The 26,625-nt window shown below is 38.5% G+C and overlaps 1 protein-coding gene across 1 annotated transcript in view; it reads left to right on the forward strand.

The window, feature by feature from the left end:
- Positions 1-26,625, forward strand: part of EEPD1 (endonuclease/exonuclease/phosphatase family domain containing 1) — a 105,814-nt gene that overhangs the window by 39,504 nt on the left and 39,685 nt on the right. Inside the window, exon 2 of the mRNA XM_075212554.1 lies at positions 16,991-17,042. Within this exon, the coding sequence (XP_075068655.1) occupies positions 16,991-17,042 (52 nt within the window). The remainder of the gene's footprint in view (positions 1-16,990; positions 17,043-26,625) is intronic.

Here is a 26,625-nt window from a genome sequence, read left to right on the forward strand (position 1 = left end):
ACATGCTCTTACACCCACGGCTGGCTGTGATCTGTAGTTCCACAAAGCAAAATGTTAAATAAAAGCACAACACCCTCATTCCAACCACAAATCTTTATTAAAAATAATAAAACACCAAGAAATACAGTAAACACCCTCATGTACACCATAGATTTTAATTAAAAAAAAAATAAATAAAAAAAATACTCACCATGGACGAAATCCTCAGTTTTATGATGCTTTACTTACACACACTCATTTACGCAAAGTCCCAACAAATATTTTTACCTTCGAAGAAAGGTCCGGTTTGCCCACTGTCCCACAAATATTTGTACCTTACAAATGTCCATGCTTGGCCAGTGTTCAAATGTTTGTAATTTTCAAAAAATTTACCTCCTTGTAAAATCTTTAATTCTGCTGTACAAGGGGGGCCATTGTTGCTTGCAGTGCTGGGACCCTTCTTCATTGCAGTGTGGGGGCCCATTCTCTTGTGCAGGGCTGGGGCCCTTCTTGATTGCAGTGTAGGGGCCCAATCTCCTTTGCAGTGCTGGGGCCATTCTTGATTGCATTAATTTACTTTTATTTTTTTATAGTAAAATGAGTGCCTTAACCACTCCTCATTTCAAACTCGCTAGGACCAATAATAGAGCGCGAGGGGGTGCATGCAAAAAAACAATTGAATTGAGGGGTTTTTTTTTTAAACGCGCGCTCGAACAGGAAAAAACTAGCGCGTTTTTGTTTTTTTCGAGTGCAAAATTTTAACGCATCTCGCTAACAATTGAATACCCCCCCTAGAATCTGATTGGTTGCTATAGGCAACATCTCCACTTTTTCAAACCCGCAGCTTAGTAAATCTAGCCCCAAGTGTTTAAACAGTAAGCCTGCGGTGTCCAAACATTGCCACTTTAAATGAACATGAATGTACGGCGCACTGACGTGAAAGTGATGTGCCGGACAGCTGCCTCATCGGAATGACTGGCTGTCTGCAGGCGCTGCCATCGGAATGCTGGATCTTCGGTTTTAAGGCAAGTCTGTATAGATTTTCTTTGTTTTTTCAGCAATCGGAATTTTCATGGAGGTGTCAAGCATGTCGGGGTTCTCGTCCCCGTTAACACAATTACAACCGCCTAAAACTACCAAAAATAGGACATAAAGTGTCTAGTATGTATATATTGGTAAACCAAATGATCTGCCTGGTATATTCAAATGCAGAAAACAGTTGTTTGTGAAAATGGTTGTTTTTCCATATGAAAGGGATTTTTTTTTCATTAAAGGACTTATAAACCTAAAATAACAATGGTTCTGTATAATAGAGCTACTAATAATATTCACAAATATTTCTATGTAAAAGTTGCCAATAAACGCAGTTGCATGCAATTCATCTCTGAACGCAAATGACGCTTACAACTGCCTACAGCTTCAGAGGTGGAACGGGGGAGGAAAGGGGCGGAGTAATGTAAGCCATGTACAGTGAGAGCGTTCTGACACAGTTGTGGCCAATTCAAGTCCTTGGTATCTCAAGTACATTTGGTTTCACCCATATCATTTGCACCTCCTACAGTTGAGGTGGGGGAGGTTCGGATCACGGGCGGGGGGGGGGCCCTCACGGGGGAATGGAGGCCCCCTTAGCCCAGGGGCCTCCATTCCCTTAATCCAGCCCTGTACACACACCACACTTCCTGGCCATAATTCCACTAAACACCAGTGTAGTCTGCTGTTTTTATGTAGAAAGTTTTCTGTAAGGAAATAAAACTTCTGTGAATGTATTTTTGGTACATTATCCGAGTGTAAGGAATTTTTAGTTATTATTTATTAATTAACTTAGATAATTAGTGGGTGGCCACAGGTACTCCCAATGAGAGGCCAGTTGGATTTTTTAGGTGGTTTTGTGTGCAGTCACTTTGAATTGTCCAATTTGTTTGTCATAGCTTGTAAAACTTGTCTGTGTTACACTAAACCACCTGCTGATATGTTATTGAGAATTGGTGTTTCTTTGATTAAATGTATTGTTTTAACTTATTAATTAAGGATATTGTGTGGTTCATTAGAAAGTATATCATATGCTGCCTTTGGAGCATATTAGTTTGCCCATCACTGCTTTAGTGTATAGCATCAACAAATATCCATATATTTACAAAACATCTTTATTCTATTTTTCTGTTTTGAGTTGTGGTTTATTGTAAGTCCTCCGACAAGCATATATTCTCTTGTTGATTTAGTATTAATACAAAGTAATGTGTTGTATTTGCCATAGGGCCAAGCTGTGTTTTTACAATGGAATGCATTACTGGATAGATAGAATGGATTAAGCCACTTCTTAATGCCCTGCTGAATGGGGCAGGATTATGCACTTCCCATGATATCTGTCCGAGTGGTGACCCGTGAAAGTGTTATGTAAACATTCTATTCATTTTTTCATCCATTTACTTCATGTCTGATATTGATGTTAAATAGTCACCTATAAAAATGTGGTTTATTCAGTGGGGTCTATTTACTTAAACGATTTCTGTGTTAGACTGATGTAAGAATGTGGCAATGTTCAAACATGTTTTAACATCTATTGTGTTGTCATGGAAGATTATTTTGCAGAAGTAACATTATAAAATTAAACTTAAGAAACATTAGAACCTCTTTGAAAAGTTGAATGACAAGCTATAAAAAAAGCATAAAGTCACTTTTTAATGTGGCTCCAATAAATGTAATTAGTTAAGCACACCATTATTTACTGCAAAGACTACAAAGGGTGGTCCTATACAAACATAAATGAATATTGCAAGTTGACCCTGTTTCCAGTTCAGTCTTCTTTTATACATATTTCTTTATTATTTTTATATTATTTTATAAGCAGACTATAAATACCTATAACTGCCTTGCCTTTCACACCAAAATGGAAGCAAGAGGTGCCAACATTAACTGACAAAGTTACATCAGTGTCCCAATATTCTGAATATAAAAAACTGCGAGGCCTATGTGTGGGCACACTTTCAAACTATATCATACTTATCACATACTTGTCAGCCTTTGAAAAGTTAATTCCGGGAGATCCCGGGCAGGGGGTGTGGTTGGAGGGCAGGAGGGCAGCGGGGAGTGGTCAATGACGCGATTCACCGCGAAACGCGTCATTTGGAAGAGTAAGTTGCAGTATGCAGGATACTTGCCTGCTCTCTCGGGAGACCTACCCAAATTTTGGGACTCTTCTGGACATTCCGGGAGAGTTGGCAAGTATGACTTATAACCTTTTTACTCTTTTGATCTGGGAGATCCCGGAGGGATGGTGAAACGTGAGGTCAGAGAGGGGCGGGCATGGTGAACTGTGTCATTTTGGCCTTGCCCCTATGTAATTATTGCTCAATTCACTGCAAATTGCATCATGGAGGCTCCCATCAGGATGCAAGAGAATGGCCTGCTTTCCCAGAAGCCCTGGAGACTTCCCAGAATTATGGAGTCTCCAGGACACTTTTGGGGAGAGGTGGAAAATATGAACTATATGCTGAATTTAGATTTGCATGTAAGTGGTTTTTCACGTCATAGTATTGTTTTGTGTAAAATTTGTTCCACTACACACATGAACAGCTTGTGCCCATATTTTGAGTAGCATGTACCTCCTTTTTGGCTTTGAGAGTCTAGTCAGGGCATTCATGCATAGCTGTAGAACAGTAACAACATGCAGACACAAGTTAACCACTCCCCTTTTGAGACTGGTGCTAATGACTGCAGTATCTTTGCTCCAGGTGCATCTGTATGCTCTATTTTAAGTTGCACATAAGTGCAATGCAAAATACAAAAGGCAAGTGTACAAGCACAAGCAACTGGGTATGGGGGTCACTTTAGTTGCCTCACCCTCGCTCTCCTAATTGTTCTTGCTCTCCTAATACAGTGCTTGTGGTTTCAAGTGCTTTAGTTTCCACATAGTCGATTTGTTAGATTGTTATTCCCTGGGTGAGCTAAATGAGATGGAGTTAATTGTCTAGGTAAAATGAATTGGCTAGACACACTTTGTATGTGAAAGACCATTTTAACCAGTGTAATGAAAACATTCAAACATACTACTGTGACATTTGCTTTAAACACTGCTTGTCCTGCAGATTTCATTTTACATTGATTTGGGGAACTGATAAATTATTTTTACAGCTAGACTAGGTATCCACTGGGATTGTCTCAGTGGATACCTGTAGTTTTGACTGTAGTAAAAATGCAAGTGAACCACAAACACAATGGAACAAGTTGCACATGTTATTTTTGCTAGTGTTGTTACCAGCATTCAGAGCTCACTGTAGACTTCCACAATTTGTTTACCTTCAGTAAACACACATGGACAGAACAAAATGTGTGTCAAAAATTAGAACGCTGTTGCAACAATCTGCAAATGCCAGTAGCAGCGGTAGAGGGTATGGTGACACTAGAACCATGGTTTCTAGTAACATATCCAGCCACATGCATTTTACACAGTGTTAAAAAAAACTATTAAAAGACATGTAAATAATGCCAGTGGGTGTGATACCAAAATGCACTTACACTTTTTCCGAAGCACAAAACTAAAAACAGACCAAATAACATTCATAGAGCTCCAAGGGTGTGGCAGTTGGTTTGTTGCCTTAAACCTTTTACTACCGCTAAATAGCAGCGCTCTCTGCTGGGTCTGGATTAGTTGAATGGCAGCCCTAGAAATAATTATTCCTACAGCAACTCTGAGTGGTTGAATATTTATGTATGCAGATGACAGTATTTCTTGTTCTTCGCCTCCTCTGTCTAGGTTGTGTGAAGGTGAATGTGTTATAAATGGAGAAATGTAACCCTTTCAGTTCTACGCAGTCTTGTGCTCTGTAAAGTTTGTAAATGAGAAAGTGACCGATTTTGCCAATTACATGGTTTTCTCACCCATTTATGTATTATAACACTACATCCTTTAACAATAATAGAGTAGATCATTTTGTGTGATATTATCAATAATACAGGGAGTGGAAACATGTAAACATTTTGAACAAATGGGGGACATCAAGTAAAAACATTCAGAGCAGTGTTGTTAGTGCACAGAAGTACACGCCATGACCTGCACAGTTTGTCCTCTGTTCAGAGTTCCAGACAGATATCACCTTCAAGTCAAAACATCAGTAGGTTGAGTATTCTTGGTCCCTGAAGGTCTAGAAAACACTTCCCAGCTAGCACTCCTTTTTTAAGGTCATAGAATACTGTCAATCCATTCACACTTCTTAAAGTCAACCAGGCCTTACCACAATATACATACATGACCCTAACCTTTGTTGTTTCCTTAATTATCTCTGTGCATTATGTCTTTCATTATTAAAGGTGTTTCTTTTTTAATTATTGTAAGTTTGACAATAATTAATCTTACCATTGATTTATTATTTCTAGCCACTGACAAAATAAAACTAAGAAATAGACTTTTGTGGCCAATGATCTTATCTATATGTGTATTTTGCCTTCATGTTAAAGATGAATGATGTCATGCACATCGACTTTATTACTGGGTACTTTCCGATATGAAGATCAGTTGCACACTGGGGGGAGTGGGTGTTAGAATGCATCTTATTATGCAGTTGTAAATCATACTTTTCCCGGAGAAGAGGGGAAGTGTGAGGATGGACAGGGGCAGGGCGCGGCCATTTGTGTCATTTTGGCCACGTCCCTGAGCTGCAATGACGATAAAGCAACATCTTGCCACTGGGGACACTCTTCCTGCCCACACCATTAGGAAGTGGATAGGATGTGCAGACTTACATTGAATTTGTGTGTCTCCCGGACATTCCTGGATAGTGGGCAATTATTTTGTAAAACTGCTATCAGTCAAATGCAGTTTTTAAACACAAACCACATTATTCATTTAACTTAAACCAAACTGCATGTGGTTAGTAGCAAACCGCCGATGTGCAAACCAAACCTCATGCAAAAATTATTTAAGCCTTTTCAAGATTTCCATTTTTTGTAACATCTATCTTTAAGATACGCCTTTTTGGAGGCTTCCCTTTGTCCATTCCTTACACCTGGTGCTGATGACCACTGTCATATCTGTGCTCTGGATATATCTGAATGCTATATTTAAAGTTGTACGTAGCATAAGACTTGCGTCTAAACAGATTTTTTCAACTATTTGGTGGCCAAATTTTAGCAATCAACTGTTCAAATGGAAAATAGGCAGCTGCGCATAGGCATAGTAGTCAAAACACACGTGGAAAATATCGCCAGTGACAACCTCATCTAGAAATGTTCATCTTTTTGTGAAGTTTTCTGTATGGTTTTATTAAGCGCTGCTTTATACATTGTGCCATTTGTATGGATCCCAGTTCGCAAAACCAGCATTACACTTTGCAATTTGTTGATTTCAAAAACTGTGGCTCGATGTGCAGTTTTTAACTGATAGATTTACTGGTTTGTAAGTAAAATATTTCAAGGAAAGAGCTCCAAGTAATGTATAGGTATTCTGTATCTGTGTCTGACTTGTCTCCATTTTATGTTTTATATTTGTTTGCTTTGTCCAATCTGTATAATTCTTTTGCCTGTTCCTGAATTTGTGTTTGACTTCCTTATTTTTGATAATGTGTTTTTAGCCTGATCCTGATGATGTGACTTTCACCTTCTGAGAACATCTTTGTGGGCTTGATATCAATATTCGTCAACAGGGCCAATCTTTGCCTGGGCTGTGGCAGATGTCATTCTAGTGTATCCGCCTCAGCCCTGGTGATCAATTCCCTGGTGCTAGGCCAATGGGCTGACATTACACCAGTACATTGGCACTAGGCCTCCTGAGATAAAGGTAACATGAGGTGCAGATGACTGTCTGATGAATTACTTTGTAAGGGACCGATAAAAATAGTATCATGGTGAAGAATAACAGAGCAATAAGCTACCCTTGCAGTGTATTTCAGTGTTTGCCTTTAGTGTTTCTTTATTTAGCTTGGGATAGGTGGTTTCTGATATCTGGGATATGCTTATTTATATACCAAATTATGTAACAATGTCCTGTCATCCTAGAACATAAGGAGACAGATTTCACAACTTTACAGACTGCCAGGAAAGATTGGGCAATGGAGTGAGCACGATGATGCTTCAGTTGCTTAGTATGCAGACGCCTGCCCTATTTCCAGTGCCTGGCATGATAGTATTTCCTGTAAAATAAATTTACAGGAAGATATGCATTCCCTGCTCATGTGTCATCACACAGTAAAAGACGGAAAATAAACTTCTATTAAAGGCATTACATATTTCATTATGATTTGTGGTAAATCCCATTTCACTGGGATCACGGTCATACCATATATACACATTTCTATATTCGTTCATATCTTCGGCTGGTAAACTTCATAACTACACTTACATACACTGCGTACAATACACTTACATACTAAGTGTATTCTGAGTATGTAAAGTGCTGAACTGAACCTGGAAAACTATATATCTATACACTCAGACTAGATTTATTTAGTTTGTGCAAGTTAGTTGTATTATGTAAGCATAGACCGGTCTATTCTTGTGTATATGTTGTCTACACTTGATTCATGGTATCACAACATTTAAGGTGTTTATGTGATGTTATGACACTCCTCATATTTGTGTGTTGTCAAGGTTGTCCACCTAATAGACCCTGGGGTAATTGACAGCAACACATTTTTTTTAGTTGTATTTCGTATTTCCCAATTGATAATAAGATTATCTGCAAACATGCCTCTTTCTTTTTCTGCTGCCTTGAAGGAGTTAGACTACTCTCAGACGGTTGCATTACACCTCTGGATGGGAGAGACTGCAGCAGTGGACGTGCCTGGCTAAAGAGGATGTCAAGTGACTAGATGCGAGGAGATCACTTGACGCTCACATCCAAACACGGATCTCTCTCTTCACCCAAGAACGCCTGTTGTGTAACTGTTACCCGAATTACCGTGAGATCAGCTGCTTCAGCCGTTATGTTTCCAACCACTTTATAATTGTACAATTACTTAGACCACTTATGAGCAATACTAGAAAGTATTGCTAGTTAAAGCATAGACAAAACCTTGTTCTTTGTCCTGGCTTCTCTCCAGCATAGTGTTTTATGTAATTAAATGAGCATTCCCATAGAACACCATTCTATTTCTCTGAGGGTTAATGCTTCTGAATACTGCAGGCAATGTCAAAATTGTCGCAAAGCATACATTTGTCAAACACTGTGCATGTGTGAAGGTCCATTCGCTTACATTATTTTTTAGACTGACAGTGTAAAAGCGTATTTAATGTCATTGAGAATGTGTATTAAACATGTTAAATTAATGCCCATCAGTACAAGCTCTTATGCAGGGAGCTGCAACATTGTAGCAAAAAAAGTAAAAAGGTAAGAGTATGGCTGGGTACACATGTGTACCATTATGGCAGATCACATGATTTGCAACCGTTTGTTCAGATATTGCAAAAGTGTGCGCGCTCCCACGATCATGCTTTAAGGTACCAAAACACATCACATCTGTTGATTTGGTTTTCTAAACCTCCTAAATATCACGGTAAACGATGGAACGACGTCGGTCAAATGTGGAAGTGTGTATGAGCTCACAATCAGCAGTATAGGCAGATATCTGTAGAGTGTGTACAGAGTCGCAATCTTTTCAGCAGGTGGTTATGAGCAATGAAGATCACAGATCTGATGGTAAATTGTGTAGGTGTGCACGCATGAAGAGTTATGCTCATCGGGACTTTCACTCATTGGTGAAATCGTTACAGAAATTGCAGCTGTAATATGATTATATAGATATGTTTCCAGCTTTAGAGTTGTTGCCTGGAAAGCTTGCTGTAGTGAATAGAGAAGGGACATTGATGTGAGAGCCCAGAATACTTTATCTTTTGAAATTGACATGTTTCAGGTGAAATCTCCAACTCTTAAGTAGATAGGTTAGAAACCTATGTTTAATATTTCAACCAGAAGAAATCCATTTTCATTTAGGTTTTCTAAATGACATAACTAATTCATTATTCACATCTTTACTTCTTCAGTAAGAAGCCTGAGAGACGATTTCTTCAAAAATGATTGCTTGACAAACAGAAGCCAATACACTACTATTGTAAGCAATAATTCAGCAACTGGGAGTGATGTTCCTAGAGCCTATAAATCATTGCTGACTTTACCTTGGCCAAAGAATCAATACTAAAATTCCTACACTTATTATTGCACAAATAAATAAATCAGTAGGCACCTGTATATAACTGCTTATTCCACTATCAAATATTTACAACATTAGGATAGAGGGCAGCCATTGCAATTATAGTATCACCAACACCACATATAACCACATTGGTATTTTTAAACGGACAGTGTTTAAAAGCAAAACAAAAAACTTCTGTAATTGCTTTCTTCAATCCTCTCGCTAATACTGAGTAAAATTTTCACCATGTAACCTATTTGGTACAAGTGACCATCCTTCGAAGGTTTCTCCACATTTCCAGTTGAAAGCAGGACCGAGTCTGTGATTAGCAAATTATGTGCCACAGTCAGTGGCACATTGAGAACTAAAAGTGCCCCTGGAAAAAAATCTGAAAGAGGCCTAGCGTGGGCAGGAACAAATCAATTGTAGGCGGGACCTACTTAAAGTGGGTGGGGTTAGCACACCATTATCGGTGGTAGACGAAGCTAATGTCATACACAATGGAAGTCACAGCAGTGCAAGGAGGAGTTTGTCACAGTAAGCAGACCTAACACAGAAGTAGGCAACGCATTGCACAAGTAGGTGGAGCAAACACAAGCAGGCACAGTCAGCACTGTACAACTTCAAAATTGTGAATAAAATACAATCTACTGTCCTGGTCCTCAAAGAGGAGAGATAATCCTCCTGCTGACCACACCCTACTGTGTAGAGAGAGAGTAAGATTGGAAAAGATGACGAGGAGTGAAGGATGGGGTAAAGTGACCGGGGGAGGTTAGTAAGATGGAAGGAAGAACCACAGCAGGGGTTGGAAAGGACCTGAAGGAAAGTGGGAGATAGAGGACATCAAGGTAGAGGGCAAGAAAAAGAGAGAGAGAGTAAGAGAGGTTAAAAAAACAAAATTAGCAGGGCTAAATAACAAGGTTGGTGGAGGACTGTGTTGTTCTCTCCTACCTGTTATTGCAGCTTTCACACCTGCTGCAGGTTTTTTGTCTGGATCCTGGAATGTTGGAGCCTATTTGTTAAATGTATAGTTACATGAAATGTGGAAAGCTGAGCAATAAGTGATCACAGAGACTTCACTGAATACAGAAGGCACCCCTGTGAGCACGACACAATACAGACGGCAGCCATGAGACCGCCACACAACACAGAGGACAGCCAGGTGACCTCCACACAATACAGAGGGCAACCTTGTGACCGCCACACAATACAGAAGGCAGCCTTGTGACCACTACACAACAGAAAGGGCAGCCCTGTGACCGCCACACAATACAGAGGGCAGCCATGAGACCGCCACACAATATAGAGGGCACCCTTGTGAGTGCCACACAATACAGATGGTAACCTAGTGACTGCCACACAATATAGAGGGCAGCCATGAGACCGCCACTCAATACAAAGGGCAACCTTGTGACCGCCACACAATACAGAAGGCAGCCTTGTGACCGCCACACATTACAGATGGCAGCCATGAGACCGCCACACAATACAGAGGGCAACCCTTTGACCACCTTACAATACAGAATACAACCTTGTGAATGCCAGCTGAAGTACTTAAAAGCAGATCTAGATAAAATTGCGGTCATAGATCATGAAATCACGTGAAAAAAATAATTTGCCATGTTGCAGGTATTTTGTCACTGTATTGTTTTTTCACAAAGAAAGTCTCTGACTTCAATAGGGACCTCAGTAGAATGAGGCACTGGAAGGTTTTTTTTGTTTTGTTTTGTTTTATTCTTAACTGGAACCTTTGAAAAACACATTGACCTCCAATGTCCTTCATAAACTAAAAGCAATATTTTAGGCATAGAATTCTAAAAGAACTTGTATCAGACAACTGCCCTCAGTACACTTCAACAGAGTTTGCACAAATTTACCAATGCCTAGGATTTGCACACAAATTCTAGCCTTTTCAATCCGCAATCAAATGGACAGATTGAGAAAACCTTTAAACTTACAAGCAGATAAAATCACTTCATAGCCATAGTGGAATACAGAAATACATCTGATCTCACTCTGTGCTGCCAATTACAACTAAAATGAATTATATCCTTCATATCCCACGATGCCATATACATACACACACAATGCCATATACATACACACACAATGCCATATACAGACACACACAATGCCATATACACACAATGCTATATACATATACAATGTCATATACATATACACATACACAATGCCATATACACACATAATGCCATATAAATACACAAACACACAATGCTATATACATACATATACATACACACATACAATACCATATACATACACACAATGCCATAAATATACACACACACATAATGCCATAAATATACACACACACATAATGCCATAAATATACACACACACACACTGCCATATACACACACAATCCGCCCCTGGCCACAGTCCACATATCTTTAATGGAAAAGATGCATGTTGAATTTATTGGTGTTGAAGGTTCACTTTACATGAACCTGCCCCCATGCATGCTAAGATGACAGGGCATAAGTCACATTTGGACTCTCCTCACCTCTGGGCCTAGTTGCGAATATGCCCCCTACTGTGGCATTAGTTCTGCCACTGACACCAATTAATGACTGTGTGACTTTTCCAGTCATTCTTTATGAATTGTGAAACAAGAGCTTATAAAACATTATAAAATAAGGAAGCAGGCAACAGTACTACAACAATACTACTTTATAAACACCATGGAGAATACATCTGTTGGTTAAGATTAAAAACATGGTACAGCGTCATATGAGGCAGGGACATTTTTATCTTTTACCAATGGTGAAATATGAATTTAATTAAATTTTATTACTTAACTATTGTTAGACAATCTCAAAGATTAAAACAGCTTTTATTTGCTTGGCAAAAGGTAGATTCTTTTTATACATGTTTATATTTTAGAAAATACAAAAGAGCAAGAGAGCGCATATAGTGTAGTATGTTATGTGCAACAACCAACTCAAATTATGGCAATAAATATGCGTATTTAATCATACAAAAGAATGGCTTATCTGAAACATCCGATGCTTCCTTCTCCTATGATTCCCAAGTGGTCTGTCTGTGGATATTTTCTCTTCTTTTTCTTATATAGGATCCAATCAGGGAATTTCACCAGAAGTACATAGCTACAGACCTACATAAATAAAACGCCACCAAGTGGCCAATATATGTGAAGGACTATTTATCAAGAATTTATTTCACATACGGTTAAAAAACCTTACATTAGGCATAAAACAACAGGCTTATCTGTAACCACGCTAAAAAGAAGTTTTGATGGGTTTTGATGTTCCAGGTCCGGACCAGTGATGGTATCATCAAAAGTTCACAAGATGTCCATCTATCCAAAACAATCAGAATGGTACAATGCCTGATATTAAAGAGATAACATGGGAGTGGCCATCCTACGCATTTCGTCTCAGACTTCAGCAGGGATATCTGTTTATATTTTAGACTTTTCCTATACCACGCATTGGGCATACCTCTCAACTGTCCAGATTTAGGTGGGAGTGTTCCGATTTTGGTGGCCCATCACACCATCCAATGGATCAGGGCTTTTGTCTCTATTCCAGGACATTTGAGAGGTGTCCTGCTGACAGGTGCCCTTTCAGTGCCGCACATATTTGTGGCAGGTGTGCAGCATTGAAGAGGTGTTTTTAAGGGAGGGCAAGGGGACAGGGTGGCCTAGCTTACAATGGCCTGATTCCATGTACAATAAATTTGGGAGTTATGCAATGGGGTATATCACAGTTCATTATTTAATACGTTGTAAAGGTCATTTGCAAAAGTGTAGAACATGCGGGTATGCAGAGTTTTACAATTTGCACAAATGCGCCTATTTGTTCACCTAGCAAATTCATAGGTGCATGCCCATATCACAGTTTTAGGAACTGCCCCTGGAAAATCAGTATGCGTCTGTTTTTTTGGGATTACAAGTCGGAATGAAAATGAGCATATGCAAAGACATTCACATTTTTCCCTTAAAATACTGCCCCCTCCCCCCCCCCCTAAAAGTGCCTTCTCCAAACTTTCTGTCAAACGAAATCTGGATTCTTCAGGTTGATCCATAACTAGGCGCCTATCCTGCACTTACCCCTAATCTTGCCAGCTCCTATCAGATGAAGCTAAATTTTACACTCCCACAGACGCCACCATCTTGACATACAGATCACATATGCTGCCTCACAAGTAACAGGTACATTTATGTAAATATTAGGTGCAAATGGCATAACCACTGCAGCATGTTTTGCACTCTAATAAGTTACCCTTGCAATCATGTTTAGAAATTAAAAAGAGACCTTCGCATACGAGTTTTTCTTGAATGCAAAAAATGTTTTTGATTAAATGTTTCGAGATCGGTCTGCAAATATCTCTTTTGGTTATCTGGATATTGGGGAGTGGAAGTGCTTCCTCATGCGTCCGGCCTGGAGTAGTGTGTGCTATCCATTTTGCTTTGTATACACCATTATGTTGACACGTGCAAAACTGCAACGGTGAAGTGAATAATAGTGAACAGAAACTGGTGTAAGAAAACCTTTGACATGAAACAATCTATTGCTTTAAAAATGAAAGCTTAACTGGGTTTGTTGGTAATAGCATCCACATTAGTGTTAAGGTTTTTTGTCTGTTTTATCTTCTTTACAATGTTTTTTTTTAAAATAATTTAATTTTCTTTTTAGAATGTAAACAAAATAAAGGAACAACGCACTCATTGAACCATTAAATATTAAACAAATGTGTAATGGTGATCACCACAACTACTACTACTATTTAGTTGTACTGTGAAGATGACATAACATCTGAAATTCTGAAACTGAAGTCTATGAATCGCTGGGACTATAATCAGCTTAGACCCTTTTGTATTATCCAATTTTAACATGCAATAATATTATTATATTTTGTAATTATTATATTATTTTATTCCAAGTCTGCATTTTCATGTCTAGCACTTTGACGGTGGAATCACTATGGTGTGATAGGGGAACAGCATTCCCTATTCACTTTGTTGTTACACTGACTATTTTTAGATTGTCTATGTAAACAATGACATTATGCAAGTATAAAGTTACTTCTAGATCATTGTATGCCAAATTCAGCAAGAGTACGTTTTATAGGTTGTTTTTACTGCAAACTCAGTAGGTAGCGATACATATGTGTTGTGACGATTCACAGATTTGTTGACACGATAGGTCAGTATTACTGGGACATGATGTCCTACTTGGTTATGTGTATGTTGCCACCTTACAAAACTTTACACGTGTAGTGGAAGAGTGGAAATATTATTCCTGGGTAAATAAGTTACTCATAATTGAAGGTGTTTCATTTCCATACCTTTTCGGGAAAATTGGGGTGTAACTGTAGTAATAGACTGATTGTTTCACTATAACTTAAAACTACATACTTTGGTGTTTTATTTAGTCCATAAACCCAATAAGGGTCATTGTCCAATCACACAATGTGCAGACCTGCAATACAGACCAGCACATATCAAGCTGCACACCCACTACACAATTTTTGACAACACCCCTGTAAATCCAGCCAGTAACTACATTTGCCAATTAGGAGACTCATTTTAAAATTAATAAAAATAAATGGTGGAAACATTTTTACTCCTAAAATACTGCAGGGTCTGTTTGAGGGTTCAGGCCGCACTAGGCTAATATGATCATAGTGCCCCCAAGCCTCCCAGACCAGTCTAATACACAATAGGTCAAAACAAGCTTGCTCTTATTTTAAAATCCAGCTTCCTTCACCCCCACCACCAATGTTTATGTTCCCGTGTTTTCAAAACTCAGCTCTTCAAAATAAACAACACCTATTATTTTGGGTGACTTTGCAGTTAGGGTTGGATTTAAAATGAGGCAGAAGTGTCAGGTAGCAGGTTTCTTGCAGGCAATGAGGTTTGATTCAGGCAGCAGAATTGTTAGGCTCACTCCAGCTCATAGCACAGTAGAATCTCCATCCATTGTGGAGGCGTGTTTTCTTGTTTTTATGTTAAACATGTTCTGGCTATATTGCCTTTCGTAAATTGCACTGGCTAAGAATGTTCATGCAAATATTACATGAAATAGAATAGCTTCCTTTGTTCCACTGTAATAGTGTCAATAGTAACCCTGCTTGCCCAAAACATTCCCTCTTTTCATCCCAAAAATAAGTGATAATTCTTATTTTCCCATAATTCACACACCTGAAGCATCCAAATTAACAGGATAAGTGGGGATATGTTCCTCTAACTACTTTGCCTTATATGGGACCTGAAAGGAAGTATGGGGTAGATTTTATGGCCTTTGCACATTTCAGATTGTCCTGGTTTTCACAGCGACCTGTAAGATTTATTGTGTCAGCCAACAGAGGCTATCATTATCTGTTACTAGTGTGATTTACACACATGTATAATCACAAGAATCCTTTCTGTGGATTTAAATACCTGGATTGTTATCCTTACAACAAATATCATTAAATAAGGAACATACTTGCCTACTTTCAGTAGGCGACGTCCGGGAGATGGGTGTAATTAATGGGCGGGAGGGGGCAGGATGCCTCGAATCGCGTCATTTTGGCCCCGCCCCCACAAGTAAAATGATGTTTTGTCGCGTCATTTTAACACAGGAATTGCGGAATGCAGGAGAAATGCCATCTCTCGCGGGAGTCCGGAAGACAGACCCGAATTTTGGGAGTCTCCCGGACTTTCCAGGAGAGTTGGCAAGTATGATAAGGAATATACTATTCTCCTTGCAGATTAAGAAATAACTGTGGGCCCACAGTATATGAATTCAAACAAGTAAGGACATTCCATCTTTTTGTTCATATTGCAGTTTCTTGCAGACTTTCTTTAGATATTTTTCTAGCAGATTGTGCATTAAGTTAAAGAACATATGTGACAATAGTTACTAAATAACAGGGTTGTATTTACATTTCATTTTAGTGATGTATGTTTTATGATTATTAATAAATACTGTACTTTATTAGTTGGTGACTGTAAGAGACTATTTTTATTGTATCTTCTGGGCACTAGTGAGTTTTATAGTGCTGCATTTTTTTTTTTTTTTTTTTTTATATGTCCTGCTTTTCCATTTCATAATTATGGGAGCTCAACACTGTAAGCACATATTAGTTTTATTATTAAATGACTGGAAATGAAGAGAATTCTGTACAGCTAGCACTACAATACAGACGCATATTTCTGCACTAAGACTGAATGGAGCAGCTGTTGCAAGGAAAGTATTTATATACTGTATTTGGTGATAATATTGCTTTTAGTGTGTTTCATACAGATGACACCACCAATGTTTACATAATGTTTACATTTTGACTTGCTATATACAGTTCAACTGAGGTTTTGTTTGGAAATAAAGTCTGTATGCAATAATATTGTGCACAAAGGTCTGTTAGAGAATGCAATAATTACTGTTATATTAACTTATTAAACTTTTAGGGCTAGCTACACCTGAGATTTTTACTTTCTTGATCAGGAGCGAGTAATACCTAAACACTGATATCCCCCTTTAGAGCATATTATTTTTTATGAGGTAAATTACACAGGGGATTTCTTAAGTAGCTTGATTAACGTGTTCAATAACGCAGTTGTTAATCTCTTCGCATAGAGAAAAACTCTTGTTGCAGTGATTAATCATCTCCATAGAGTATAGTAGGTCAAGAAGTTAATTGCTAGAGCAAGAGATTTTCTGGTCAGGATGTACTCTGTTAGCCTATGTAGTGATGCATGCTGGGGGGAAACTAAGAGTGTTCAGATGAAGAGACGTCCAGATTTTTTTAATTTGGGGGCGATTCATTAATATCAGAGACTAAAAATCTCAATTGTAACTGGGGCCTTACTAGTCACTGTATCTGTGCTCTTATTTATATACATTTTCTTTCATCTTCAGCATCAAGCTCATAGCTGTTCAGGAGCTGTCAGATAAAGATGCACTGGAAAAGGTAATATCTTTTTCTATTTGCTTGTACAAGAAAGTTTCACCTGGGAACATATATGTATTTACAATATAGAGTTGAAACGGGGTCGTTCCTCTGACGAGGCAAATTGAGAACCTCTACTCAGGAAGCACCAGTCTAGAGGCAGCAGACATGAGGTTCTCACCTTAACTCCTAACCTCCAACACTGCATTTCCCACACGTTTTCTCTCACTGAGATCATTAGTTGCTCACTCTAGCATCGAGTACGGTGACTGACAGTGTGAGAGTAGTAGACTCAGGAGAGTGAGAGCAAGTATGCTCCCTCTGCTGCCCATACTCCTCGCACCATACCAAGCACTCTCCTGAAGGGAGAGGACGGTAACTGGAGTGAGAAGGAGTTGAGAAGATGCATGTTGGTGGCCAGGAGGTGAGGTGACATCCTCATCTCTGCTCTCGCTAGTGCTGCCTGAGAAGAGGTTCTACAAAACAGATGACTTCAATATATACACCACACTGTAAAATAAAAAAAGATATTAGAAGCGGTCTCAGAGTTCTGAGAGTTCTGAGCAGACTACTGCCTTATATGTGGTCTCAGACTCTCTCTGACTTCTGATACCCTTAAATTTTACTTTATGGTGTATATTATTCCCATTTTAGAAGTCACCAAGATGTTCTCTGATTAAATCTGATGTGACTTCTTATATCCATAATAATTTATTGTAAGGGTGCATTATTCCTTATAATACACATGTCTGGCTAATGAACACTAAAGTGAAGACATAAAAATTCACTGATTTAAAGTGCTGACATCAACATTTACCATCTATACAGATATTGTGTACAGAAGTTTTTACATGCACTAGTATTAATTGAATATTCTCTACATATATTGCAGTAATCAACTGTAAAGTATATTGGTATCATTGGAGGGCGGTGATGTGAGCTGTGACATAACTTCAGAAGCATTTGAGACTCTGTAAGAGGCCTCACTCTATCTTTTGATATCTCAAATTTAATTTCATAGTTTGGTGTCTGTATTGTTTAGCTATATTAAAATTTCATACAGAAATCTCACACTGCCATAAAGTCAGTAAAGATAAGGTACACTATGTTTAAAAGGGGGGACTTTTACAATATCATCATTGTCGTCAACAACATTTATTTATATAGCGCTACTAATTCCGCAGCCCTGTACAGAGAACTCACTCACATCAGTCCCTGCCCCATTGGGGCTTACAGTCTAAATTCCCTAACACAGACACACACAGACGTACAGACTAGGGTCAATTTGATAGCAGCCAATTAACCTACCAGTATGATTTTGGAGTGTGGGAGGAAACCGGAGCACCCGGACGAAACCCACGCAAACACGGGGATACAAACTACTCACAGATAAGGCCATGGACAGGAATTGAACTCATGACCCTAGTGCTGTAAGGCAGAAGTGCTAACTACTTAGCCACCGTGCTGCCCAATAGTGTGTAAGCTTTTGTTTCCATATATCTATAACATAAAGGGCAGTACAAATGAAACACAACTTGTATGGATAACATACAAGGAACTCAATAAAAACTCTGTTTTATGGCTCTTCGATCATAACATTCAAATCTAACCCCACCACACTTCAGTGGTATTAATATTAAGTGATTGGATGCATCTGCCACAACTTGGTCAAAACTTAATCGTGCCACTTTTCCAAACAAATTGTGCTTCATCTGTGTATGTTTCAGATATGTAAAGTAAATTAGTTTAATGGAAATAGAGATGAAATTTGACACAGTAATAAGAATTTTTAGAAAAACTTCAGAATACTGAAAATAACATTATCTGCAACAACAGAGAATGAGAAATGTTTCAAAAATGGAATTTGCAACGTGCTCCAAATCATAATGCTTCTTGATTACTGATTACAAATCTAATATTATCCAGCTGTAATACAAATCCTACACTGAAATTGTGTTCTCTGAAACTGAAAGTTTTTTTTTTTAATGTGACATTGTTTTAGGTTACAAAAAACAACTTAAGAAAAAAAAACTGTATTCTGTTTGCATAAGTATTATTTGTGGACACTTTGTACTTTGTCATTTTTTTGAAGCAATAACATTTAAGTATTTGGGGTTAAGTATGTACCAGATTTTCACGCTATTCAGGAAGAATTGTGGCCCATTCTTCCAGGCACATTTGCTCCAGGCTGTTCAGATTAGTTGGATGACGCTTGTGTTCCTCAATTTTCAAATAGTGCCATGTATTCTCAATTTGTTTGAGATCAGGGCTTTGACTGGGTCATTTCAAGATATTCACTTTTTCAGTCCTTCAACCACTCCTGTGTTTGAGATTATTGTTTTGCAGAAATATGAGACTCAAACTTCAAATTTTTGTAGCAGAATGAAACAGGTTCTATTGCAGGATCCTCTCATTGTCAACATTCATTCTTCCTTCTATATTAACTAGATAGTTAATCTCCATAGATGAAAACCAACCCCATAGCATAATGCTGCCACCACCATACTTTGTAGGTATGGTGTTAAAATTGCGCTACACATATAAAAAGCTCTATCCTGTACACATGACCACAAAACATTCTCCCACATTGCAACTGGGTCACTCTCCTACTTTTTGTTTACCATTTTTACATGATTCATTTTGGGTAAAGGCTTCTTTTGTGCTACCCTCTTATACAGGCCAGTGTTATGCAGAGCTCCTAATATGAATCAATACAGGGGCGGTTTGTTAATTTTAGGTGCCCCTGGAAAATATACTGAAAGTGGCCTCATGTTGCATGTGTGTCCAAATTGCCAGTAGGAAGGGTCAAACCGACAGGAGAATGGCTTCCGATGTGAGTGCCGCCATGCAGCAGAATATGGAAGTGATAAGTATGCAAGGGGTATAGCTTTTTTTTTAAACAGCATTAGACCACCCTCCAACCCCTTCCCCTTAAACGTACTGGAAATGCCGCTCACACCACTATGTATGTACTTTGTCACAACTACTGCAAATTGACATCCCCTACTCTCCCAGGTTTTTCCTCCTCCCTCTTGGAATTCCATCTGCTACCAAACATCAAATGAAGATGTTCAGTCACATAGTTTCTGCGGCCCTGTGTCAAATCGTCACTGATTGGAAGCAGCCCCTAGCACCAAAACGGCAGTCGATTATCAGCAGAATATGGTGCACATATAAAATGGAATATATGACATGTATCATCCACAACACTTCTAAATCATTTAACAAAGTGTGAGCACCGTAGACCTCGTAATTCCAAATTCAAATTCCTTTCGCCTCTTGACTCTTCAACATCAATCAACCTGGATACTTCCCTCCACCCACTACCTCACCTTTCCCAACTCCCACCTCCTCTTTTTAATCTTCTACTCCACTGCTTCTATCCTTTCACCTTGGAGCGGCTTGACACCCCTCCCCCCCTTTACATTATTTTTCATCTATCTTCCTTCTTTGTTGTTTCTCCTTTCTTTCTTTATTGTAAAATCGGGTCAAAGTCTGTACCTTTATTTTTTGTTGCTAATTGAGGCTTTTTTTTATTACCTGTATGTTCGTATGCTTTGTGTAACAAATTTAGTCATTGAATGATACTTACTATTGACCTTTGCAAAAATAAAATCTTAAAAAAAAAATACAGGTAAAAAATGATAAAATAATGATAAAATAATTGCCCCAACTGTAACTCAACAAAGTAGAGAGACATAGGTTGCCAATTAGTGTGCAAAATAGGCTTTGAATCCAGAATTCAGTTATTCGGCAGAATCTTTTGCAAAAATATTTTTGGTATTCAAACATATCCTAAAACATGTATTTGCCACATTCCTTTATATATATATATATATATATATATATATATATATATATATATATATATATATATATATATATATATATATATTGCTTCACAGACATGTAAACTGTTAATTTTGAAATTAGCAAAATGCAAAAGTGGCATGTAACTTTAAATACTTTTATTTGTACTAATTTAAGCAGCTTAGTGTGAACCATTTGTCAAGGTGTTTTTTTTTTTTTTTACCACACTAAAGATTTAATGCTGAATTCAGTAAAACGATCATAATAGTCAACATCACAATAAATGAACAATCCAGGGCTTGTTGTTTTTAAGGTTAATTCTGTCAGCTCTCCTAAGATCTATTGTCAGGCTCGGTGGAGGTTTGGATTTCACAGCTGCTCTGGGTGAAAACTAAACATACCTTTTGGCTGAGGCCCCAGTGAAACAAAGCTTGCCAAGAGAGGGTGACCTCCGTATCTCCAGCCAACCATTGTTTGTATGCTTGCAAGAAGCTGTTCTCAAGGCTCTGTTTCAGGAGGGAAAAATAGGATCTTGTTGAGTCACTTGAATATGTAATAAGATTTACCTTCCTAATCTTTTCTTTTAAAGATTAAGTGACAGATCGGATGGGATGCATGCATTTTACATGAGCTTATTTTAAGATGTATGATGATTATGACATCTCAGTTTAGAGTTATGTAATGTTTACAATGCCAGTGCTGCGGCCTTCTCTTCAGCTCAGTAATTCTTTTTTAAGCTATACTTGCAGTTGTTTTTACAGGGACAAAAATATTGTTAAGCTAGATAATTTAAAAGTACTTTGACACATACCTTGGCTGTCTTACTATGTGGCAACTTAGAGCCCATGCAAGGATAAAAAGCCTTGAAATAGGGGGCCTAAATCATCAAGGAACGCAAAACAAACATACGGATAACAGAGGGCTGGAATTAGTCCGAAGTAACGTAAATGCTGAGGGTGCATGTTAGAGAAAAAGTATTTGGTATAGCAAGAGTTAATTTAGCTGGGTGGAATGGGACAAGAGTCAGCCAATCAGTGGTGAGCAAAGGGGGGAACATTATATCTGGGAAGGATTATAGATATAGGAAGAGCAGTTAACTTCCTCTTGCCGTCTGGAGAGTTTCCCCGCCCACCCAGGCCCTCTTTTTTGGTAGCTTTAGGTTGCGTATTTGTTTGTCAAGTTAATTTTCATAAATAGGTTTTGCAGTGGCGGTAAGCAGCCCAATCAGTGGCCAATTTGGTCACATTCAAGGTGAGGTAGGCACTCTCACCTAAAGGGATTGGGCAATTAGTGAGAATAATCCTTCGGAGCTATGGGGCTCCGCTTAGGTGGGCGGGCCTCAGCTAATAAGCCAAAGGGGGTACAGTGGCATTTAATGTCTAGACATGTCCAAATAATTGGAACAGAGATTACAATTTACGGGTGTGGCCTGGGGGCTGATTGGTCTGCTTATATTTGCCACCTCTTCTCAATATATTTATCTTTCAATAAATTTCTGTCCTTTCATTTCGCCAAAACAAGTCTCTGTGTCTTTATTTTGTGGTGGTAAGTTAACTCTTGTAGGTGTAAGTCTATAAAGGTAAAAGATGTAAACCGATAAGCGGATTATGTGCATTTTGTAAAAAAGCATGTACATCGGATATACTCATGTCCGTATACATCAAGGAGTGGATGTAAATATACGTCTCTTGATGAATACGGGTCTAGGTATGCTCTAACAGACAATACACTGCAGGATATGTCCAATACATATGCGGAATATGAAGTCCCAAAAGAACGCACATAAAAAAAATATAATTAATGTTGCCTATTAAAAATATTGTCATTAATGACAAAACATGAAAAAATAGAAAAAACTTTTTAAATTTTTTTTATCCACATAAAATAAAATGCGTTTTTACAGTTACAAACATATGTTCTAGCATGCATACACAGCCGTAATCACTAGTAATCGGCACTTTCACCAGACCTGTAGCTGGTGCAAGTGATATGGCAGAAAAACATGTACCTTAGAGACGCCCAAAGCTTGAATCAGACACTAGTGCGTATGCTTGAGCTTGAAGCGCCTTTACTGTACATTGATTATGTGCAGACACCCCTTCTCCTCTCTTATGCCTATGAAATCGTAGGCTGTAGTAAGGGTCCTTTTCGTTTGAAGATGAATTGGACGTTGCTGCGTTCTCTGGCGTATACTTCAGTTCTGGGTGTGCACAGTGCAATTTTATGCAAAATACGCCAGATATCAGCATTTATGTTCCTTGATGATTCAGGCTCGGAATGTCTAAAGTGGAAGTGTCTGGGAGTACCGTGCACTGTAATATGGTAATTGGTATGTTTTTCTCTGTATTAAAATAATTTAAAAAGAACCCTTTAAGAGCTGTCCAACACTCTACTAAGTTCTCAACACACAGGTTGACCCATGTTTCTGCTTTTGAAAATGTAGTAGTAATGGGTGCATGGAAAGCCAAAGCAATTATGCATCTGTATATCAGCATGCCCAGCAAATGGGTGCCTCCCTGACAGTTATTTCTCCTACCTTCTCCCTTCTGTCTATTTGGTTGCTTTGATTTACCTTTGACCTACATTTCTCTACCTAAGATGCTGCGACAACACAATAGAACCCCCTGCTGTAGGAAACAGACATGAGAACACGTTCCCGTGTCTAAAAGTAATATTTAGTCTAATTTTAGGTCTATGTATTGTTGGCAGGCATTTTATTATTGGCTAAGCTATTTTTTCATAAGTGAAAAGCTGATCCCTGAGCGAGAATTCAGATTGTACGGAGGTCTTCCTGACTTTAAGGAAAATCACAAGATCTATTGTAGTACACATTGCTTGTGAAGGGAATGTAATGTAAGTGTTGCCCTTGAAACTCAGGCGTGTTGCTTTCTGGCTCTCATCACAATTCTTTTATTAGAGGTTGGGATGTGTTTTTATTACTTAGAGAAAAGTCTCAAGATAAAATTTAGAGTTTTGTTTTGTAAGAGTAATGAAGAAATCATGCAAATACATGTTTTATTTTAGGGGTGACCATGCCACATAAATAGAAATGATGTTCATTAGTTTGTTTATATATTAAATATATATTCTGTTATAAGACACAGCCTTATTTAGGATGTTCACACTCTTCCCGAGCATCCATGAATCAGCCAGCAGTCTCCAGGCAATGCTGTGAAAAATGCTATAGCATCGCCATTTCCATTGCCCGGATTTCATACAGCTTACTATGTCTATCTGTTATTATACCAAATAAAAGGATATCATGTATTTCATGTGTTTACTTTAGTATGATTTGAGATAATGTCAATGCAATTTGTAAGTAGGCTTTGCCTGACCATTACATTTTTTGCATTTTTATGTTTTTCAATAGGGTACCAGTTATCTCAAAAATTAGAGCCAAACTGCCATATTCGGAATCAGTACCACAAAGTTACCCTAAAATGACTCTATTATGATTGACAATAAAATGAGTGTTGACCAGTGTTATATATAACAAGGTCACACATGACTGATACTCTTTTATTGCTTGTTTCATGAAAAACGGTTTATTTTTAAGCAATATATGTTTTAGAGACAGATGAATCCAGTTTAAAATCTATGTATTCTTTTACATTGCAAAGTCACTTTGGATTGAATCTGTCATTCAGTATTTATGCCATAGGTCACCATTACTGTAAACCCTGTATAGCAAGTCAGAGGGCTGCAAGGTGACCTCTAGTAACAAACATCTTAACAGCAAAGGCATTAAATATAAAAATATATGTCCACGGGGTAAAAATGGCTACTTTTTATGTCATGTTAATTTTGCCGTGGGGGCCGGGGCTAAAATGACGCAATTCACTGTGAATCGTGCCATTTTGGGAAGGCCGTTGCGGGATGCAGGAGACTTGCCAGCTCTACCGGGAGTCCGTGAGACCGACCCGAATTTTGGGAGTCTCCCGGACATTCCGGGAGAGTTGGCAAGTATGCACTAATGTGAAGTAGGGGAGCATGGGGGCACAGTGGTTAGCATTGTTGTCTCATCGCTGGGATCATGAGTTTGATTCCAACCAGGGTCCTATATGTGTGGAATTTGTATGTTCTTCCCATGTTTGTGTGGGTTTCCCACAGTCCAAAAACATACTGGTAGGTAGACAAAAATGGACCCTAATCTGCATACGTGTGTGGTACTGAAATTAGGAGGTAAGCTCCAATGGGGCAGAGAGTGATGCGAATGTCTACATATTGTCTGTACAGTGCAGTGTAATATGATTGGTGCTATATAAATAAACAATAATAATAAGGAAGGAGATCGCTGTAGGTTTATTTTGGACAGAAAACTGATTAACTTTATGTAAATTCAAATTCAAATATTTTTAGGATCCAAAATAAAAAAAATAATAATGAAGAGGGTTGCATGTGCCATTTTTGAGGGGTATATTATTACTGTGTAATATCAAACTTTCATTTATCCAAATGATTCATGTGCTGGATGTTTTGATGACACAATGTTTTTCCAGCAGGGACATGAACACAAGACAACCCAGGCAGCAGTGCACATAGCCCTACCTCGCTTTGTTTGCTTGGGTCTTAGATTACATTTTAGTTTGCCATTTGTAAGTATCGTGTAATTCCTCGGTGTTACACTGTACAATCAATAGATAAATACACAAGCAAGGAAGAACGTCCAAGTTCCTTTTATTGAGCCCATTCATTTTTAATCACTGTTGTCTTCCAGGATAAGGAAAAAAAATGTAAAGACAAACAATTTCATTGGTTTATATAAATGTGTTTGTTTTGCATTCTTCTCATAAACATGGGCCTCATTTCCAAAGCACACTCAATACGCACCACATAATTACGTGGTTTTTCCTAAATAAAGGTGTGTCTTATAACATGAAAACAAAGGGTATGAAGGACCCTGCTCATTAGAGAGCTTACATTCTAAGGGGGGGATTCAATTGGCCGCACAATGGGTAAAAGTAATGCGGCCTGCGCATTATTAATGTTATTACGGTAATAATGCACTGAGCTGAGAGCAGATAGCTGGTATAGAACTACTGTAATAACGGTAATAGTTTTCACGACACGCTAATTCGGGGGGAATTTAATTCCTCCCTATGTGGAAGAGGTCACAGCTGAAACACGAGGAGCAAATGTGGCTTAATGTGGAGATAGGCACAGCTGTGAGGGTGTAGTAGTGTGAATAGTATCATCAGGGATAAGGTACACTTTAAAAAAAGAGATGGGTTTTTAGAGAATATCTAAAGATTTGAAGGCTGTCTGAAAGCCTGATTGGGCATGGTAGGGAATTCCATAAATGGGGAACAACACAATAAAAGTCTTGTAGGCGGGAGTGAGAGGTGGTTACCAGAGTGAAGACAAGGCGCAGGTCAGAGGTAGGTCTAAGTGGGCGGGAGGGAGCATATTTTGACATGAGATTTGAGATGTATGCAGGGGTAGTGTTATTGAGAGCTTTGTAGGTAAGGGTGAGTAATTTTAATTTGATTCAGCAGGACACAGGGAGCCAGTGTAGGGATTTGCAAAGTGGTGCAAGAGATGTGGAGCGATAAGAGAGGAAGATCTGTCTTACAGCAGCATTTAGAATGGATTGAAGTGTGGATATATGGGTGTCGGGAATGTCAGATAGCAGGAGGTTGCAAATTTTCAAGATCGGAGATGATGGGAGATGATGAGAGAATGGATAAGAGTTTTGGTAGCATGCTGAGTAAACAAAGGACGTATTTTGGCAATGTTTTTAAGGTGGAATCAACAGAACTGTGAGAGAGTCTGACTTGGGAGACTGAGGAAATTG

The sequence above is a fragment of the Mixophyes fleayi genome, chromosome 5, assembly GCF_038048845.1.
Source record: "Mixophyes fleayi isolate aMixFle1 chromosome 5, aMixFle1.hap1, whole genome shotgun sequence".
In the NCBI taxonomy this organism is placed as follows: domain Eukaryota; kingdom Metazoa; phylum Chordata; class Amphibia; order Anura; family Limnodynastidae; genus Mixophyes; species Mixophyes fleayi.